This window comes from Hypomesus transpacificus, chromosome 23 (genome assembly GCF_021917145.1).
Source record: "Hypomesus transpacificus isolate Combined female chromosome 23, fHypTra1, whole genome shotgun sequence".
NCBI lineage: Eukaryota > Metazoa > Chordata > Actinopteri > Osmeriformes > Osmeridae > Hypomesus > Hypomesus transpacificus.
This window is the reverse complement of record NC_061082.1, coordinates 12,985,978-13,007,880: the sequence shown is the minus strand read 5'-3', so window position 1 is coordinate 13,007,880 and position 21,903 is coordinate 12,985,978. Positions and strand designations below refer to the sequence as shown.

General features: G+C 50.2%; 1 protein-coding gene and 1 long non-coding RNA gene across 3 annotated transcripts in view; one reads left to right on the top strand and one right to left on the bottom strand.

Moving 5' to 3' along the window:
- The window catches only part of tsc22d1 (TSC22 domain family, member 1), a 29,637-nt gene that overhangs the window by 4,291 nt on the left and 3,443 nt on the right, over nucleotides 1-21,903 (top strand). Inside the window, exon 1 of one of the 2 annotated variants that reach the window (XM_047046363.1) lies at nucleotides 17,558-18,032. The exons of the other annotated variant lie outside the window; for it this stretch is intronic. Coding sequence (XP_046902319.1) covers nucleotides 17,947-18,032 — 86 coding nt within the window. The 5' untranslated portion in view covers nucleotides 17,558-17,946. Of the gene's footprint in view, nucleotides 1-17,557; nucleotides 18,033-21,903 lie in introns of those variants that run through there. 2 annotated transcript variants of the gene reach the window in all.
- Nucleotides 6,726-11,550, bottom strand: LOC124485066. Its single transcript, XR_006958034.1, has 2 exons — nucleotides 11,415-11,550; nucleotides 6,726-11,144 (listed from the first exon to the last, which is right to left on the bottom strand). It is a non-coding gene; the product is annotated as an uncharacterized LOC124485066 (long non-coding RNA).

Sequence of the window (21,903 nt, the reverse complement as noted above, 5' to 3'; positions counted from 1 at the left end):
TTCGGTATGTTAGCTGCATCAGTGCTTAGTGTCCTATAAAAACGGTAACTGTAAAGACAGTTTTGGAGTATATTGGCCTACAAAATAACTTTGCTTGGGAACAGTTTAGGCAATGTAAAATACCTAAATTACATCCCTTGTTTATCTCTCCTCCTGTGTAACAATGAGTTCCTGCCAGTTAGGGATCCAGTCCCTATGTCTTTGATACCAAAATAATACTTTGCCTGTCCAGTACAGAACAGCATAGTGGAGCCAAACTGAGGATGGCTACTGTTCTCACATGATTACTGGTTTGGAGGAATGTATAATCTAGCATGATAATGTGGATTATAGTCTTTAATAAACGCTGCATTTGAGTTCTCAGACCAAAGCCCCTTGGCTCAAATGAGAAGATTGTCTTGGTGAATTAGCATCCAGGGGAGCCTTGAGTTAGTGGTGTACCTGCCGCTATACTGTGGTGTGTGCGTGTGTGTTCCCGATTTTGTGTGCTTCATGTGTAGTGTGGCAGGTGCCAGTGCTTTCTAGAACAGATGTTTCGACTATGATGAATGGCCCTGCCATCGACACACCTAGTAACACAGACCTAGGCAGAGGAAGGCAGCCACATACAGGGTCTAAGCAGACAGACCTAGGCAGAGGAAGGCAGCCAGATACAGGGTCTAAGCAGACAGACCTAGGCAGAGGAAGGCAGCCACATACAGGGTCTACTGCTAAAATGACTAAATGTCTAAGGATGCTGACAGACCAGCAGGCCGACTGGTCCTCCGGTTGAGAGTTGAAGGGAGGTAACTGTCCCTTTTATCACAGAGCAAGACTAGGCTATAAACTCTCCCCCTACTGCCAACACACACACAGGTACCCGTCCCCACAAACACAACACACACAGTACACAGAGAGTGGCTCTAAAGCAGCCTGCATACGTTGACCAGGTCTAATGAAGTTGCTCTTTGCTTTAGCTTCATTTGAGCGTGGTACCAATGCTCCATGGCCTGCTATGGGGCTTTAGGCTACGTTGCGAATGTGAACCAACCTTGTGATGCTAAAACTGCAGGGCTAGTAGTTTACCACACGCCTGCTTGGCTTGGTTTACCTAGGCTACTAGAGCCTAGCATGAAATTCAGAGAGGAAGGGAACAACATCTCCTTCTCATGGAGATGTGAACACAGGTGGATTAGATATTAGCAGTAACGTAACCGGGGAATTTTCTTTTGCGCTATCAAAAGATTCGGAACTATTACCATGACACTGATCAGTTTTAAAACGTTTGTGGAATTTCACCTCAGGCACAAGCAGTACCAGAATGCTGTAGTCATATGGCTCCTGTTCTAAAAAACAAAAAAAAACAAAAAAGAAGACAATTCCCCAAAAATTGCTAAAATATTTGGTGTTGTGGTTGCATCCCCATGCGACAGTCTCTACCACAGCAGACTTCCCCTTAGCCTGCACTGCAGATTCGTACCTTTTCGATTTTTATACAGGTTTAAGCCTAGCTCTTATGTTGGACATCGTTCAACCTTTTTCTGCACTCCTACTTTTACCTGTTGAATTTGTATACTTGCTCTCCATACTGGAAATGGGGGGGGGGGGGGGGGGGGGGGGGGGGGGGGAGAAACGGACAAACCTTCTTGAAATACGCTGCTAAGGAATCCCAATTATAAAGAAAGGTTAACAGCCTTGAGCAGTTTAGGGGAAAACTGTTTTCTTTTTTTTTACTGCAGCAACAGAATCTGTTGTGTTTTGCAGCCAGCTTCTCGTAAACAATAATTTGTCATTTGCCCCGAGTCGATGACTTGCTTGCAGGCAGACATGCAGGCATGCAGCCAGCAGGCAGACATGCAGACATGCAGCCAGAAGGCAGGCTTGCAGCCAGCAGGCACGCGCGCAGGGAGATGTTGCTGGAGCTTCTGCTGCTGAGGGTCTCATCCACAGTACCTGTGCTGTCCCATCCATAGTGCCTGTGCTGTCCCATCCACAGTGCCTGTGCTGTCCCATCCACAGTGCCTGTGCTGTCCCATCCACAGTGCCCGTGCTGTCTCATCCACAGTGCCTGTGCTGTCTCATCCACAGTGCCTGTGCTGTCTCATCCACAGTGCCTGTGCTGTCTCCATGTGTGGGATGACCCTCATGGTCATCAATCACTCCGGGGACTCATGCGATTGTAAAACTGTCAACTCACTACCAAGAGGGGGATGGGTGGACTAGAGGGCCACCCAGTAGGTGTGTGTGTGTGTGTGTGTGTGGAAGGCTGTCAAAGCTACCCTTAGTAGTTCTCATTGAGGATGATTTGCATACTGAAGGACATGCGTATCAGTGAATTATATTGCCATATTATATTGAGAATATTGAGGAAGTGGTTTATAGCTGGAATTACAGATGAAATGCCCAGGTGTGTGTGATGTTAAGAATATAGTTGTAATACATTTTAAATCCTTTAGCGTTCAGTGTCGATCGCTCTGTGTGTGTGTGCATACATTAGGTCAGGGTGTGTCCTGGCAGCCTACTATAGAGAGATGTTTATCTCCATGTTAGCTCTGTTTTGAATGTAATCTGCACTTGGCAGTGAGGGGAGCAGAGCCACATGAGTCTGGGTGAATCTCTTTGTGTGGAGATCAAGTTGATAACTCTCCCAAGTTAACATCCAGAGGAAACTGTCTGGCCCCGCTCGGTCCAGCCCGTTCTAGCTGGTTTGGACTAGAGCTGGGAACTGCTTGTGTCTGGCAAGACTGGATAGAACTGGACCGATAAAGAGACTGCCATGTTGTGTTCCAGTTTCCGTCATTGTATGGATTACTCTGCTGGATGTTAACTTCTTTTAGGAACATTCTGCAATTTGTATTTCCGCTTCAGCGATATATAAGCCCAGTAGTCGCTAGCTGGAACAGTTACACAGCTTTATCTGAGGCCTCAGTGTGTAACGCAGGCTAGATAGTGGAATCGTGAAAAACGACTTCGACGCCAAGGTGTTTTTATCTCGACCGTTGAGGTCATTGTGGTTGCATTACTTAGTCATCTCCATCATATGACATCATCTCCGAGCCTTTCATCCCTCTGAGCGGATCGTCCTCTCTCCCCAGCGTTCTCCTCAGTGGTGATGTCACCGTGGGGTTTGTCCTCCTGCTTCTTGCCCTCTCAGGGCCGGAGGAAGGAACAAACGTTTCCTTTAAACCAGGCTGAAACCTGAGAAGTAGCCCGTCAGCCCCAGAGCAGCGGAATCAGCTGAGACAAGGCTATCTCTCTTTTTTTCTTTTTTATCTCTGTCCTCACATGAACCTCCCGATCTGACTTTGGCCCTTGCGGAAGGCTGCCCGCACTACAGCTCTTGCCGGCGTGCGGAGGGAGGGATTTCAGAACGGAGCGGATTGGAGACGTTCTGTGCTTTTATTCCTATTCAGTCGAGTACAGGGCCTTTTGTCTACCGAGCCATGTTTTAGCGACTGGGTCTATTACTGAAACGCGGAACTCGGTTAGCACACTGGAGCTGGTATTATTCCTGGCCCACAGGCCTGTTCTCTATTTTCAGAGGTGCACTTGGCTTCTGTTTCTGTCCACAGCATCTGAACGTAAACAGCATTTATTATGCTAACGCCCCCCCCAGTTACAGACACGGCACACCAGAGAGCACCAGAACAAGGCAACAATGCCGTTGTGTGTGCGTTTGTGTGTGTGTGTTTGTGTGTTTGTGTGTGTGGGGGGGACTTCCGTTTTGTATGTGTGTGGGTCTAAGTGATGACTGCTGCACAACTGAATATGGACATCAGTCCCATCCCATTCAGCCGGAGATGGGATGACTGTAAGGATGGAGGAGTGGGAGGCCAAGGCACTCCAGGTAACCCAGCTGCGCTCCCTCCTTTATCGGCGGACGAGAGGTTGACGCCCACCACTCAGCCCCTCTCTCCATCCGTGGCAGGCTTTTTCACTGTGCTTTGATCCGGTTGTGGTGTTTCACTGCTGGCTTCTCCCTTTCTCGCTCTCTTTTTTCCCTCTCCGTGTCTATCTCTGTATCTCTCTCTTTGCCCGTGTGTGTGTTCCCCCCCCCCTCCTTCATGTCTCTCTTTCTTTGTCTCTGATGCTGTTGATTTAACCCTCGTCTTTGATGATTTATGGCACCCCCCCCCCCCCCCCCCCCCCCCTCACGCCTATAAAGGGGATTGATCCATCCACTCAGCCTGTTTTGAGGCTAATGGCTTGTAATGGAGCATAATGGATCGTGTTTGCTGGCTACCTTTCATCTCAGGAGCCTGTACTAGTAGACTCTAACCTCCCAGCTTCCGACGGAGAGAGGACAGAGGCAAGAAATGTTCTATTCTGTACAGCTTGTGTTCTGATGGAGCCCCGCTAGCAACTGATGTTACCATGATGGATTCCATCTCACTTCTAATTAAGCAACGCTTCATTTCATGAAATGCCAGCGACTGGTAAAGTATGAGATAATAGGCTACACAACTCAGTCTCTCATCATCTATGGAAGCTTTTTAGGTGGGGACTCTGCTCCACGCTGTGGATGATGATCTAATATCAACAATCAATCATCAATCTGTGACTCACTGAGTCACTGACCACTGAGCAGTGAGAGTCCATGTGGTTCCTTTCTCTCTGTCTCTTTTTCTCGCTGAAGGTCTATTTTTCTCTCCAGTCAACCATTTTGAGGCTCTAGCTGGCTTGGAGCAGGCCCACAGCAGAGTATGCCCGCAATTTGCTGATTCACAGCTGACATTCTTGTGACCAACACACTGTCCAGTTGAGAGCAGGAATGTACACGCACGCGCACACACACACACACACACACACACACACACACACACACACACACACACACACACACACACACTGTACAGAGGATGACTGTTGTGGTTCACATCAGACATAATTGATGTTGTCAGTGTCTACAACTGTCTCTGTCTATCTGTCTGCCTGTCATTCATAGCAAGTCTCTCTTTCTGTCTCTATCCCTCACTCCCCTCGCTCATTCTCCCTAGCACTCATCTCCATCCCTAGCTTTCTCTCGCTCTTATTTGTCCCTGTGGTGTCTCGGTCAGTGGCAGGCAGCCTTAAGTGAGTGACTGATTACCAGTTTGCGTCTGCTGCTCTGGTGAGCCGGCACAATGGCATTTCCCTTCCTTGTGTCACTGGTTGGCCAGCCCACACTGAGTGAAACCAGGTCAGAGCCACACAATGGAGGCCCCGCAGCACAACATAATTTGATCCCTCCTTTCTTTCTGCTACCCCCCCACACACACACACACACACACACACACACACACGAAAAAGGCAAACATTGAAGTGATTTTCAGAGATAGGACACAGTCGTAAAATGATGTCTATCTTTCTGTATCAAGTAAAGGACTTCGAGAAAGTGAAGAGACCAGGTTTGGACTCTGTTCCCCAAAAGTATCATGCTTGCATGTCTTCAATACTAAATCAGTGCTGCCAATTGTGGAGAAAAAGATAAATAAAATGAAAACGTGGCAAGCTTATTCAATGAATCTCAATTCGATTGAAGCATAGGCTACTCTTTTTCCTCTCTGGGCGTTTAAGCCTTCCAAGATGCGCTCTCTCCGAGGTTCTCATGTCATTGGATTTCTCCACATCACTTTTGAACCAGACAGGGGAGGAATAAAGCAGCGTCATCCACTGGCTAACCGGGGGATGATGGCCGTTCCCTCTCACTTTGTCTTGCTAATCTCCTTTTTCAATGGCCTCGGAGGCTGAATGAGAGCAGCAGGGAGCAGCTTTGGGGCTGGCATTGCTAGCTTGCTTGCGTTATCTTGGCATCATTACAATGGCAGAGTGCTGGACTTCGCTTAGCATTAGCGTCTTTCGTGGACGCAACCTAGCCCAGCTAGCTCAGCATCCAGGCTCATGTATAGGATTTCACTTCCTTGGTTTAGCCTCTTAGCGGTTAGCACTGAGTCATTGTTGTAGTCATAGCACCCGAGCTAGCGGGGCTGCCAGCTGTTGTCCTCCTGCCTGCTACTTTTCAGTGCACCACCAATCGAGCTGTAGCCCGCGCACCTTGCACTTCTTTACGTTTGTCCATGCCCGTTTTTCTGCCTGTCTCGTTAGCATTCATTCCAGTCAGCATGTCTCAAACGATGACAAAGACGATCTGCCTCGATTATCGCTTGCCTGCCTGTCTATCCTGCCTTCCTGTCTGTCTGCGCTGGATGTCAATGGCCGACTGAGCCTTAAGCTCCCCAGCCAAGAGTGACGGCATCCCCCCCTCAGCGTGCCAGGCGGGCAGCAGAACAGTGTTGGGTTAGTTACAGGCGGCTGGTCCTTCTCTTTATCTTGGCCCGAGTCCAGGAAGACACACCAAAGATGGGAGCTCTGTCTCCATAGAGACCCCCCCCCCCCCCGGTTGAAGTCTCTGTAGGAGCCTGATGAGGCTGCTCTCTCAGACCCTGTAAATTGGAAAGAGCTCTCTCTCCCTCTCTCTCTCTCTCTCCCCCTCCATATTTCTCTCTCTCTCCATCTCCCCCTGTCAGCCCGGAGCCTGCCCCCTCCCTCCCCCATTCCACAAACGTTTCGCACCGACAGCCTTTAGATGACTAAAACCAGCCCCTCTGAGGCTGTCGGTGATGATAGTGACGATGACGGGGCCGTTTTCGGTCTCTTCGACAGGGATTCGTTCACTCGCCGGTGAATCCCCAGGGCCATTTTGCCCTGGCTCTCTGCCCAACACTCTGCCGTGCATTCCCAGGCCCAACCTGCAATGACCTTTTTTACTTTTTCACTTGGGTGCTTTTCCTGTGTGTGTGTGTGTGTGTGTGTGTGTGCGTGCATGTGTGCATGATTCCTCCTGTCAGACCTCTGATGGATGTGTTTCATAACTCAGCAGAGAAGGGTTTCTACATGACTTGGTGCACATGTTGTTTGCTTTAGGCCCCGTCAGCCTGGTCAAACAGTAGGTAGGGCTTACTTTAAACCCAACTATCTTGCTCTTGAATTAACCTGTATAAATCAATCCTTTCAGAGTTCTCTCTTTCCCAGGGTTGTTAGTTGACCGACGTAATGGTTAAAGTAGACGGCAAGGATGAACCCTCAGCGTCTCAAAAGCGTTCCAACTTTCCAGAAACTCGCCAGAGACGAGAGGGGTTGCTATCATATCTTGTCGAAACGTTGGCTGCCTAAGTTCACCACCACAAAACGCCACCGTAATAGCACTACAAACCTGGAGTTACGGGCACGCCCGGCTGACCCAAAGTCCTTGACAACAAAGTGTTCTTTTTAGGGAGGGATCATCTTTTTTTTTTTCTGCCGACAGGCATAGAGGACTGACAGGATGTGAGCCGTCAGCGGAGGTGTAAGTCAGTGTGCAGGCGGGGCAGGAGTCAGCCGGGGGCTGACTGGGAGGTAATGGAGCCATCGATTGAACCTTGTCACTCACTGGACCTGAACACGCGCTTTTCTGCTGCCATCTAGTGGCCACTGCCACTGCAGACCCGAGGGGGTAGGGCTGGGCTTACGGTAGGGCTGGGCTTACGGTAGGGCTGGGCTTACGGTAGGGCTGGGCTTACGGTAGGGCTGGGCTTACGGTAAGGCTGGGTCGTCCTAGGTTTAGTGAACGCTGTCTGAGGATGGGGGACGGCTGGATAGTGTCCAGGTCAACCTTTCTAAAAGGAACGTAGGGCCTTAGAGGATAGATCTAGTTCAGGGGGTCTGTAACCCATGGCTCCAGAGCCACATGTGGCTCCTTGACCACTTATGCGGGGCACTCAAATTGATAAGTAGCCTAAAATTGATAAGTAGCCTAAAACTTAATAGTTGCAAATAAAGGTTTTGGGATGCAGCCATAGCGTCTTTTGAGCATCATGGAAAGGTACTACTGTGTCAATTTCGTTGAAATGGAACATTTACAATATGTCTTAAATCCAACTAATAATGTTGTCTCTGCCATTGAATTTAACTATTGGGGCCCAAAAAAGTTTAAGTAGAAGTAAAAAAAGAAAAGAAAAAAAAGTGGTTAAATGTTTAAACAACCTTAAAGAAGCGAAGTTGAATGCAGACATTTCAACGAGGAATAGACCGACTCATGCGATGGATGATAATAAACCTGTTAATCAGCTATATCAGTGTCATATCAGTGCATGTCTCAAATTCAAATCCAGCTTTTCATCTATTGTGGCTTCCGATGCACCCTAATTTGGTTTGAAAATGAAATGGCTCTTGACTATGGAGGACTAAATGTGCCAAAATTAAATAAATAAATACTTAAATAAATAAATACTTAAATAAATAAATAGACATCTCTTAAGTGATGATATTGTTAACATGTGGCCTGTTCACAGTCACGTTTATTGAAGCAAGCGCATGGTCAGGTAGAGGGTCAGAGAAGTTTGTGCGTCTTGGTTGTGCCAGGCTGCCAGCACCGTTCTACAGCTCCACACCAGGAATAAACCATTACAGGTTACGTTTTAGGGCCATTTAAACATGTTCAGGAAAAAACTGTGTTTTATAAAGCCTAAAACACTGCAGTTCCATGAGGACAGTTCTATCAAATGGCTTATGTCCCGCCTCTTTACATTTAAAATGAAATGCGCATTTCATTTTAAATGTAAAGAGTATTTATTAATTTATGTATTTATATATTTATGTATTTAATTTTGGCACATTTAGTCCTCCATACTTGACATGAAAATGATCCCAGGCCTAGGCTGTAAGGACATGAGTAGATGTATGAAGCCGTCGCGTACTTTGATGTTACAGTGCCACCTAGTGGCTAAGAATGTACACACCATGTTCATTTTGGATGATTTCGAATGGACCGTTTTGCCGGCTGTTTTCGATGCCTTTAATGCCGATGTCACTTCAAATTGAACACCTGGTCTGCCTGTAGATGTAACGTGTGCTATAGAGCCGATTCAGGATTAGGCTTAATGTTGGACAAATGTTGCGCGGTGAATTTCTTTCCTTTATTGTTAAGCATCTTCAGCCTCATTTTTAATTTTTTCCCACATGGTGAAAAATTGTCATTGCATTAATTCAAATGGCTGCGTGAAATTGATATGACGCACAGAGATAAAGAGAGACTCACTGTTCAGGGCATTCAGGACCACATGGAGTGGAATAGATATGCTATGTACACTTACATTTCATATCGATAGACCGTAAACATACCAAGAGAAAGGGGAGGGAGAGGAACAGTCTTTGGAAATGAGCTGTGGAATTGTCGAATACTTTCCCAGAGTGAGGAGTGCTGTCTGAAGAACGTCTGTGTCTGGAGAACGTCTGTGTCTGGAGAACGTCTGTGTCTGGAGAACGTCTGTGTCTGGAGAACGTCTGTCTTTAGTGTCACACTGGTTAGCTTTGCTTAAGTAAATGAGACCCAAGTTGTCATCAGATCAAAAGGGACGAGGCCTCACCTACAGTCTCCACCTGGACTTCCTGCGTCGCCCTTGTGCTGTAACAGGTTCATGTCTTCAGGTTTTATGGGGTTGTTGTTTTTAAAAGTGATGTGCCGGTTATCAGGTTTGTTTATCTAATCAGCCTTGTGAACTCGACCTTGACCTTAGGCTGCTCCCTCCTTGTTTGTCTTCCCTCGTGGTGGGCCTTGTCAGGTTTTCCCTGTGAAGTCATAGCTCTTTCCAGGAACATTCGGATTACCCCATCCTCACATTTTTCAGGAAAGCCACGTTTTTTTTTTTTTTACGGACGGATGCTTACCTCAGATCTTGGGTTTCTGACCATAGGTAGGACCAATAGATCTTCATAACTAGGAACAAATGGCTAGCTGTATATATCAACAAAATGTGACTTATAGGCTAGCTACATTATTTGAAAAATATAGGCTGTGATGGATAAAAATGATACTATGGATAGTCGTTTAAATGTTATCAACAGCCACACCAAACACCCTGCTGGAAGTCTTGAGAACCCTGAAGATATGCCTCTTTCGTGGAAAGTTGATTGGCTTCTAAGGTGTCAGTCTATTGGATCTCTGCTTTTCCTAGAAGACAGCTAAACTATTTGGCTAATGAAACTACCTAGAATCTCTGGTAGATGTTGTAGTTACAACTATGGCCACCAGGAGGTGGTAGGCTATCGCACCGAAGATGTCCCTTCATTGTCTCAGTGGAGGATTGTTTTGAATAAGTCGTTAGAGATGGAGACCAGCTAACTACTTCAGTCCAGACTTTTCCAGTGTTGAATACTGCCAAATTGCCACACTTTTTCTTACTTTTTAGGAAAGTACTGAATATTTGTAGAGTAAAACCATTCAGACGGTTTTTTTCCCTCACTAACCCGTGAAATTCCGCTTGGACTACACACCCTTCTTGTCCTTGATTATCTGCAGCACTTAAACACCGTAGGCTACATGTACTATTTGAATGTCACTTTGGATGAAATGTCTGCCATGCCTTTGTGGTGTGTGGAGTTAGTAAGAAGGGTTAGACTAGGATGTAAAGGTTGGGCTCAGTGAATGAGCAGATGTGTGAGACACTCGTCTTTGTCCTGGGTTTTTGTTCAGTCACGTATTGCATATTTTCTGAATGACTCAATCAAATCAACCAATCAATCAGTATTGGCTTTTGCCCGCCCCAATCACTAGCTCTTCAGTCAACGGGGACTTACTAATTAATGAAAGGATTAAGACAAACGTTATGCAATCGAAACGTTAGCCTTGGCCTACAGTTGGCCCTTGTTGCTCTCTACAGATCCCCCTCCAGCCTTACGCTCTCACCTTGCCTCACCTAAAGCCCTCATCATACATCACTGCCTCAAACGCGCAGCACCTGTACATACACAACACACTAAGGGAAGCCAGTTCCTGTGCCAATGACAAATCATTCACCGCGCACACCTTGAGTGTGTGACCGTGCACAGGAGGTTCTCCTTCCCTCCTCCCCTCTCCGCCGTTCTCCGCGTCTGACCTTCCTGGTGGCTGCCGCTTGTAGGGTAAGAGTCACCTGGTTTTCTCCCGCTTCGACGAGCGGCCCGCTGTGGAATGTGCGCGGCCCTAAGGCCCGCACGCGTTGTGGCTGATGCCTACGGGGTGAGGACGCGCCGCAGGCAAGTGGCGTCATTGGATCGATGCTGTGTCTTCAAATCAGATGGTGGCCCCCACAAATGGCCGTCGGACAACGCACTGCATCAGACGCCCACTCACTCGCGCTCTGCTCCCTGGTGTTTTTTGAAACCGGTTCCTAAAATTGGAAAAAAACAGCAGGAACAACAAGGGTTAACTGGCCACAGTAAATGGGCCTCTAATGACCTTTGGGCTTTGTGTATTATGCATGGCGATGTAAGGTGTACCACTGTCTAGTTAGTCGGAAGCCTGTAGGTAAGCTTCTAGCCTCTTAAATTGGATGTGGACAGTTCATTTGTCAGTTTGATCCCACACCGACATATATAAAAAGGCTTTACCCTTTAACAATGCATTCCAATGTTCTACAGAATTTCACTTTTTGTCATACCATAAGTCAACAGCATAGGCCCTTTGTGTTCCTAGAACTGGTCCGTCATCCAGAGTCACTATCAGCATCAGACTGGTTCAAACCGGCTGTGCTCAGCATCCACCCACGCACCACTGCTACTGCTCCTCCCTCCCTCCCTCACGTCACCTCGCCTTTCAGCTGTCATCTCTCTCTCTCCCTCTCTCTCTCTGGTTCTCTCTGTTTTCTGTTTGTCTCTGTTTCTGTCCCTCTCTTGGCTTCTGTCTCAGTCTCTCTCTCTCTCTCTCTCTCTCTCTCTCTCTCTCTCTCTCTCTCTCTCTCTCTCTCTCTCTCTCTCTCTCTCTCTCTGGTTCTCTCTGTTTTCTGTTTGTCTCTGTTTCTGTCCCTCTCTTGGCTTCTGTCTTAGTCTCTCTCTCTCTCTCTCTCTCTCTCTCTCTCTCTCTCTCTCTCTCTCTCTCTCTCTCTCTCTCTCTCTCTCTCTCTCTCTCTATAGATATAGATATAGATATATTATATGTATAGATGCAGAAAGAGAGAGGCTATATATCTATCTCTTGCTCCCTTGAGACTTTGGGCTCTCGGTGGGTACTCCAGCTACTGCCATTGATTGTCTATCAGACTGGAAAGATTTGACCCAAGACAGTTAGTTGACCACTGTGCAGTTGCATCACTGGAACATCAGGCAGTCTTCAGTAGCAGCTCCGTCTCTAGGTCTCATCCCAGCTCTGTCCCAATGCATGGCCTTCACATGCCTCTTCTGGTCCAAAGTCTGCGTTTGGGTGAAGAAGGGTAGGAACCGAATCCCTTGTCTTAATGGTCCATAAATACACACCTGTGGCGCGTGCGTGTGTCTAAAAAAATCCTGGGCTTGAATTGGCGTCCTCTGAACCGTGTGTTTTTGTGTGTGTGTGTGTGTGTGGTAACAGGGACTAAGCCCTGCTTAGTAGCCTGGCTGTCGTCACAGCTTTAGACCTGACATAGGCTCTTCTCCTAATCCACTGGCTGCTTCCTCTCGCTTGGACATCCAAAGGCACACACACACACACACACACACACACATACACACACATTTAAAGAAAGCAGAGAAAGTCAGTCAGGGCTGATTGCTAGTCCAAACAGGTCAAATGGGCTCGTGAGCATTGTGGCCAACTTCTGTGAGAGGCAAAGCAGTGGAACCGCTGTCGTCTGTCAAACCGTCCCCGACGAAAACAGCTGCCCAACCTGGAACTGTGTGAACCCCAGGTTCGGTTTCGGACAGTACACGGGTCGCCACGGCTGTAGGCGGGGTTAAGTACGACTCTGTTTAACGAGTACACTTGGTTTCTGGGAAAGGCATTGGCGTATGCCAATGCTGCGCCGAGATAAACCCAGGTTTTAGTGTGCTGAGAGGAGATGATAGGGAGCGGTAATGTGTGTGTGGACAAAAGGAAAAATATGTCATTTGCCGTTCCTTGTGGCCGTGTCTGCTTGCATGGTGTAGCCTGGGACTGATGGAGCGTGTTGGACACACACAGTCTGTCGCTCTCTCCACATGATGGAGAATATGATGGGGAACGTTCTATTATGGCCCTGACTTTGTCATATTAGCATATGCAACGTGTGTGTTTGCGTCCTATGCAAATCGGTGTGTTTGCAGGGGATTTACGGCACTCTGCCCTGCCCAGACACGCCGAGTCGAGAGAGACACACTGCTCTCGGCGCTCTGTCGGCCTGCAAGCCAACGTGTCTCCGCTTGAAATGGCGAGTGTGGCAACTCCACTGGGAGGCTGCATCCTACACAACGCCCTCCAGTTCAATACGCTCCCCTCCACCCACTACTGTGTCCCAGTTACACAATGTCCCAGGGATAAGGTGGGAGAGGCGGGGTTAAAGGGTCTCGGGCGGTGGTGGGTGGGGGGGGGGGGGCTGTTATGTAACTCCACACCAACAAACAAACAAGGTCGTCCCTCTTAGCGGGGGGGGGGGGGGGGGGGTTACCTGCTGTCGGCGTTAGGGCTCGCATCAACGCACACGGACCCCCTGCTGGAGGGACGGACCCCCCCCCCCCTCCTCGCTCCCTTCATCTCTTCTCTTGGTCAGCCCACCCCACCCCCCCCCCTCTGTATCTCCCCCGCTCCATTGAAACTGGATGGTTCTGGATCGCCCCCCCTCCCCAGTGTTCCAGTCAGAAGTAGGGCAGCGCAGGGAGAGAGGAGAAGAGAGAGAGAACATTACACACTCCTGTTATCCTCTGAGAGGACAGATGGGATGGAGGGGTGGGGGTGGGGGGTGGGGTGGGGTGGTGGTGATGGAGAGAGGAAGACTGGGGAGATCTGCTGAATGGAGACGAGGATGAGGATGAAGACCACGGCTAAATCCGGGTATTCTCGGCCAGTGATGGCCCCGGGGGCTAGATTTAGGGGGCAGTGCTGGATTTAAACAGTTCCTTCTGACGTGAACGAAGCAGCTGATCGCTTCCCCGACCCCGATTAAACCTGCCACCGCACAACCGTGTCAGAGGAGAGAGAGTAGCGAGAGTTCAAAGTAACATACCATTTGAATTGGATGTAAACCCAATCTGGAGTCTGTACAAGCCACCGGCTCCCTAACCTACTTCCTGAGTCGGAGTCTGTGCGTGTTCCAGCCGAGCCGGGACAGCCCTGTAGGGTCCTCTGTCCCCACGGTGGGACACAGTGACCCTCCGTCCAAATAGGAGGAACAGCGCCTTTGTGTCTGTGTACGTTTGTCCATCTGGGCACCGATTATGTGGAGTGCCAAAGCGGTTGAGTATGTATTTGTGTTTTGCGTGTGTGTATGCTGGGGAGTGCCCCTCTGGTCTGGTGGACCCAGACCGTGTGAGTCAGTTGCTCTCGGAAAACGTGTTGGGAAACGCATCCCGACCACCGGAAAAAACCTGCGCGCACACGCGCTCCCCCACACACGCACCCCCACACAAGCCCGTCCACGCGACAGCGTTCTCCCTGGCTGAGGGAGAAGCAGGTGTCTGTCATCCCACGCGTGACCTCTGCTAGTCCCGTCTCCAAAGCCCGCTCTGCTCTCTTCCACGCTACTCTGCTGGGCCGAGATCGGGATCGATGCTGTGCCGCTCTTGATTTGCTCTCCCGCGCCGCTCTTCGACTCTGCCCTACCCTTCGCTCTTCTATTGCACTGGACTGCGCGACGCTCTGTGGTAGAGCGGTTCTATGCTCCAGGATGAACGGCAGCCCTTGCTAGTCGAGTTCAAACGACAGAAGAGGGCGAAAACGGGGTTGGTTCGAGGGTCTGTTTGGAAACGAACCCAAACGGCCCATCTGCTTTCTGTCTCTCTCCCCCTCTCCCCTAGCCTGGCTGCCAGCCCAACTTCTCCCCGGCCACAAAAAAATTTGGTCGGGAAGTTGGGTCTGGAGGGGCTCGATTGCGGAAAAACGATATCCGAACAGGAGCTGTTCGGACCAATTAAATTGTCAGGGCGGGCTTTATACGATGATGGACAGATGATCAACTGTAACGTAATCAACAACTTCACCAAAGAGCGCTTGGGTTGAATTCGTTTTCAACAAACAACATATTACGTTGCTCTGATTGGCTGTAGGTCTATCCCATTGAGCGAAGAGGCATTCGTTTTATGAGCTCGGTTGACACACGCCCCATAGTCACAGCCCAACGGAGAGTTTTCAGACTCATATTCTGACTAGAATTATGAGTATGACAACGTCAGGGTACCTCTCTAGCTCTCTCGCTCTCTCTCTCTCTCTCTCTCTCTCTCTCTCTCTCTCTCTCTCTCTCTCGCACACTCTCTCTCTCGCTCTCCTTCTCTCTCTGTGTGTGTTAACGTTGGGAGGTTAATAGCGTGGAAGCGCCGGTCTTGTCGGATCAGAGCCTCCTGTTCCCCTTCACAGAGGGGGTCTGTACGCGGCGGTGTGTCCACCACGCCGTGTGTACTGTAGGAGCCTTGGTCCAGCTCTCTCCCCCCGTCTCTATACGTACAGCAAAACCCCTCCAATCCCATCAGCCGCTGGGGTGGAATTAATGCTCTCGCTTGACTGGGCGTCTGCATCTAGAACATTGTGTACAATGTACAGAGCCCGCCCCCCTCGCCAGATAGCAACCCCCTCCCCAGCGCCCCAAATCGGACTGCTCCCCATTGTCTTTGTGGATAAGCCCCACTTCACTGGAAGACACACACACACATCTCATCCGGCGTCAACACAAACCCTTGCTCCGTCTGACCAACCTGCACACCCATTGAGCTTCATCTGTATTTTCTTTGAACGGTCACCTTCCCGTGCAACGCGTGCACAGTCTACAGTGTCTCGCGGCTGTGTGTGTGTATGTGTGTGAGAGAGAGAGCACGTGGAAGACACAGAAGTTGGTTTTAGCGCCGAGAAAACCGAGGGGCCCGCCGTTCAGGCTGCCTCTTACATCACCGCTCCGCCGCTTCCAACGAAGGAGCCAGTGGCCTCAAACAAAGCCTGCGAGGGGGTGGAGGGACCACTCTTAACTGCTGTCTCCCCTCCCCCCCCCCCCCACCCTCCCCTCTCAGCCTCTCCATGCGTGATGGGTAAGAATTCTGCTCCGTTCCTCCTCCTCTCCTCCCCTGGTGGGGCTGTGTGTTCTTTGGGTGTTAATCCTGCTAATGCTAGGTTTCACTCCGCATTACTCATACCTTGCCGCTCACACACACACACACACACTGTCATAACAACCCCTCTCGCTCGCGTGTGCGCGCGTTTGTGGACTGTCCCCTCCGCCACAAGATATATTTTCTGTCACCCAGAGACGGTGCGTGGTGGATGTGGTCCCTTCCAGCTCGGTAGCGATAGCCTCCGAGGTTCTGCCTCGCTGGGAGAGTGCAGCGCACAGAACCGCTCGCAAAGACTTGCTGCTGTCAGCTGAAATTGGCATCTCTCTCTCCTTCTCTCTCTCTCTCTCTCTCTCTCTCTCTCTCTCTCTCTCTCTCCTTCTCTCTCTCTCTCTCTCTCTCTCTCTCTCTCTCTCTCTCCCCTTCTCTCTGTCTCTCTCTCTCTCCCCCCCTCCCCCTCCCTGTCTCTCGTATGTGGTGCCAAAATGGCTACTCAACAGTCCTCCGTGTCACGCTACTTCTGGAGAGCGAGGGTCCGAGGAGAGTAGCCAGTCACCCCTGTGAGGCAGGGGGCTGCGTGCTGCCCGTGTGGCTCCGCATGGAGCTTTGAGGCGTGTAGAACCTCCACAGCCTGCACACACACACACACACCTGGGGGGCCCAGGGCCCGGTAGAGGACCACACCTCCTTTGGGAAAGTCTCCTCTTAACTTGGACCCTTTTCTGATGGCATATTGCCCCGTTTTTGTCAGGCAATGAAGAGTTTGTTTTCTTTTAATAAGTGGATGAAAGTAGGCTACACTTTTTTGCTCAGGGCCCAGAGTCTATCTAAGTTTGACCCCACCCACCCCCACCATACAACAGTAGGTATTGAGGAAGGAGCTCTGTGTTTTCTGCTCTCCAACCTCACAAGGTCTGGTTAGCATTAGAAGTCGCGTTAGCTACCGTGCCGCTGTTGACTCAAGACTCAACAGGACTCGCAGTCAGAGCCGAGGAGCTGCAGTCCGTGTGACGCATCACCTGACTCGACCTGTGTACGGTGTGTATTTGATTAGATGGAATCCCTTAATTGACACCCGCCCATCCCTCCCCCCCCCCATCCCTCCCCCCCCCCCCCCCCCCCCCATGTTGTTGTTTCTCTGGGGCTGTCTAAGCCAGGGCAGACGACATACTTAGCGGTGCGCCGTGTCTCTGCTATGGCGCTAAGCCCGCTCCGGATCCCCCCCCCTCCCTGGAGACTGTGATGAGAAGTGACAAGATAAGACCCTGCTCAAGCTCAGGGGCCCGACTCTGCAGCCTCCTCACACAATGGGAGCGGGGCACACACACACACTCCTACCTTTCTCCACCCGATACACACCCGTGCCTCGAGCCTCCTAAAATGCAATCCAGCGCGACCCCCAAACACACACCCCTACCTCGCCCTCACAGCGCACAAGGAGGGAGACAGACACACCCCTACTCCAACTCGCCCCTCTCCTACACTCAGACCTGAGGGAGGGAGGGAGGGAGGGAGGGAGGGAGCGATGGATGGAGGGATGGATGGAGGGATGGATGGAGGGAGGGAGGAGACTAGAGCGGAGGACGTAGTAGCGCAGGACCGGTAGAGACGAAAATCACCCGACCAGATGCTAATCCCTCCTGATTGTTTATGTAACCACAGGTCACATGACCCTGCCAGCGACGTGATGTCACCGCCTGCCCTGCTCTTGTTTATGTGGCAGTAGAGTGGCCAGCCTCTCACACGCGCGGACACACACACACACACAGCACACAGCACAAGACAGCAGATTGGAGAAGACACAGGCACGCTCTCTCTACCTCATGCTCATAAGCAGCCCTGTCTCGTGCCCTGGCCTCTCTCCCCATCCTCTCCGCAGACCCCGGATGTACGGTCGCCGAGAACGATTTGGGGAAGAAAGCGTGGGCTAAGGCAGAGGGCGGGGGGATATAGCGTTCTGTTGTTTGATTGGAGGGCTGGGCCGCCTGCTCGATGAGAGACGGGGTGATCCGCGTGCAGGGCCGTGGCGAGATGGGCGTGAAGCTGCTCTTCTGGGAGCTGGAGCAGCACCTGAAGAGGTAACCGTGGGCTTCCTTCTCCTTCTTTGCCTCCCTCTCTCTCTCTGCCTCTCTCCCTCCCTCTCTCTCTCTCTCTCTTCCCCTCTCTCGGTCGGTTCGGTGTGTTCGTTCTGGAGCAGTGGTCCATCCGATCCAGAAGACTCTTTTTAGTCAGCTGCCGCCGTGGACTGCAAACAATAGGTTCGCTGAGCTGCGCTGAGACTGCATACAGAGAGCACACCGTTCTCCGTCTGTCTCAGTGTCTCTCCCCGCTACCGAAGTGGCAGTGTCAGGATATATATACAGAGACTGTGTTGACTCTGTGATTCGGAGAACTGCCGGTTCTCGGTAACTATGGACTATCTTTTCTTCGAATCCCACGTCGTTTTTTTGGGACTCCACCGAATTGAGTCATCCCTTTTTGCATGACGATTCTACATCAGCCTGTTTCTTCACAGTTGTGGCGCGAGGTCGCCACATCGCTCGTGTCTGTTGCAAGTCTGAGTTTTGGAGCTTGTGTCTTTGCCGTGTGTTGCGTGGGCTCGACTAGATGAGTGTTGTGGGGTGGGAAGTGAGGTCGGCGGGCGGGCGTGAGAGAGTCAGTCAGGGCAGGCTTTGTCTTCGTGCTGACAGTTTAGTGTCCTTTCGTAGTGTGTGTGTGTATGTGTGTGTTCTTACTAAATGTATTGGATGAAATTGAGGTGGGGCCAAGTCATGTCTGTCTTCAGTAGGTCATGTGATGGAGGACCATATATGGCACATCCTCTAGGGCAATGGTTCCCAACCCTGGTCCTCAGGGACCCCCCTGTCCTGCATGTTTTAGACGTTTCCCTGCTCCAACACACCTGGTTCAAATGAATGGTCATAAGCAGACCCAGACGTCTAAAACATGCAGGACAGGGGGTGGCTAAAGACCAGGGTTGGGAACCGCTGCTCTGGGGTATTGACCATGTTTTCATGTCCAATATTTACACAGTATGGCGCAATTAAGCCGATGAGCACATTGACGAGGCATGCATACGATGTCAGCAAAGGGTCATGATCCTGGGTTGTGGTTGTGGAGTCGAAACCACAAGGAGGTTCAAAAATGTCCTTGACTGTTGTCATTGACCTGGTAGAGAAGGTCAAGGGCAGAGCTGTATAGGACGCAGAGAACGACGTAATGAGTTAAGCCCCCTTTTCTGGAGCAGCGCCCGCCGGGTGACCCTGTCGACCAGCCATGTTGCTCCGGGCGAGTTATGAACGGAGCGCTGAGCTATTAAGGTGCTCTTGGCCTTCCTTGGCTAGGGAGGGAGGAAGAGAGAGAGAGGGGAGGGGGGGGATAAAGGTTGTCATCGGGGCCCTCCAAGAGTCAGAGCAAGGGCCTCGGGGGGGGGGGGGGGGGGGGAGGGGGGGGAGGGGGGGGGGGGGGGCCGAGGACAAGCTGTGCTCTGCTGCAGGTTTATATTTGGGCTCCTGTAATTGTTTAAACCCGAGTCCAGTCAAACGGCTCCGGATGAGATAAGCGTGCGTTGAGCCTCTTACAGAGCCTCGGGGCCTCAATGGGAGCTGTGCAGTGTTTGACGAGGATAAGACATCTATACTGGGAGGCTGTACAGGGCGTTCTGGACCAGGCTGTGTTTAAACATCCCAAAGCTGCTTTCTGCTGGGAGACGGGCCCCTGCCGTGAAGCACGAGCCCAGCCCACTGGAGTCAGTCCACTCCCACATCCACGCAGTAGACGAATAGGGCCGGTGGAACTAGGACGAGATTGATTTCTTCGCGTAACTCTGGTTTTAAACCCGTTCGTTCTTTTTTTGCCCTCCAAATGTTCAATGGACAAGGAGCAGGTGCGGCAGATAACGGAGAACTAGAAGTGCCCAGTTCCGACAGTGTCGTTGTGTTTAGTGCCGAGGAACTGTCTGTTTTTTTTGTTTTTGTTTTCTCTTGAGACACAATTCCATAACAGCAACATCATATCTTGAGTATAACAATGTGGTGGCGGATGTAGGTGTAGGCCAGTCAAGTAGGGGAGTCAGGTGGCTGAGCGGTGAGGGAGTCGGGCTAGTAATCTAAAGGTCCCCAGTTCGATTCCCGGCCACACCATGATGTTGTGTCCTTGGGCAAGGCACTTCACCCTACTTGCCTCGGGTGGAATGTCCCTGTACTTACTGTAAGTCGCTCTGGATAAGAGCGTCTAATAAATGACTAAATGTAATGTAAATGTAAGTAGCGGTGACGTCACTTGAAGGCTGTAGTATGTGGAGCCTGCTGTTAGGCTGCTCATTGGAACTGAAGTGTTCTGTGTGATAAGCAGGCAGTCCTGTGGTGCTTTGGAAGAGCTTGGATTCCAGGCAGATGCCCAGATACCCACATGAGGCCATTGGTAAAACGATTAGAAACCTGTAACTAACCCAGGGCGAGATGGGGTGACTAGGACTGGAGGCCTAGTCGGATTTCTTGAACCACCGCAGTACATCCACCACTTGCGCTTGAGTAGGGTGTGTCTGAGGATAATGTGTGTGTGTGTGTGTGTTTGTGTCTAAAGGCACCAAGGCTATATGTTTGAGGTGTGTTCTGTACGTGTCTGTGTTGGTAAGAGGTTTCTGGTGCGTGTCACTTGTATGGTGTTTAAGACGGACATCCATTCTTCTCACTTCCTCCCTCCCTTCCACTCCCTCTCACGAGGTCTTTAAACACTTACTCATTGACATTGACGTCCCTTGCAGTGTTGGGCCGAAGCCAAGTTTCCATGGCACCATTTGTAGGTGCGGAACCCAAGAGACGACTCAAGTCCCCCATTTTGTGGACGCGTTATGGTGTTCGCACAGATCCTTCACCCGTAACCACTGCGAGACATCCACATTGTGGTAAACGAGAGAAGTACACGCCTGGGGCTGCAGCGCAGAGAGGCTCCAAGACGGGTCTGCGGTTGTCTGTGGCTACATTTCTTTTCTGTCAATGAACTGTAGTTCAACCTCATAAGAGAGCTGCATCTGGCTGGGTGCTCTTCTCCATGTTGACTATGGACAGCTATGACGTATTTGTTTTATTACATGATTGATCCACTCCCGAGCGGTCGTTTTGGTGCCTGGACTGTTATAGAGATGGTGCTCACTGATGTCACTCATGTTAGCCCTCCCGCGTGCCCTTGGTGCGGTATTGAGCGCTGTTCCAAACGACTGCCACACTATGTTTGTCCTAAGTTTATGTCAGGAATGTCCACGTGAGCTCGTTATTGGATTTTGATACACGAACGTACCTCACGTTTCTGTTTGTCTGTGTGTAATAGGCAGAAGATGTGGTTTAGTTTATGGTGGTAACGAGATGATTTAACCCAATGTTCCCATTTGCAAACGTTGCTCTCCTTGTGCTGCGGCAGACACGAGGAGATAATGTGTCACTTTGACCAGCTGATGTCTGTAGCTGAGCCCCTCTCCTTACCACATCCATGTTTTCATTGCGTTCAATATACCTTTTGTTAACCTTAAATGTAGTCCTAGTTCTTCTGGTTTCATTTCTGTTAATCCTCTCAGCAAATACGTCCCCTCCAGTAATGTGAAGCTTGCTGTGATTGCGTCTCCCTTCACGTGAAGTTGGTTAATGTCCCATTCCCTCTGTCCTGGTCTGGTGATTAAGACAAATCTCAACATGCCTTCGGCTTAAAAAAAACACACCCTGATAAACATACTTATGAAATTGACATTCTTGGGGAAATGATGTGCTGCCATTTGTGGTACAGTTATGTGTCGTTAAATTCGTTTCTGAATTTAATTTGTCCATTGAATAGGTGGAACGAGGTCCTACTTGTCTGATAAAGGGGTTTCCGTATTGATAGACTGGCCACTAGGGGGTGGTGGCGAGACGCGAAATCCCTGAATTTAGACATTTTCCGTACCAAATAGCCTATTTT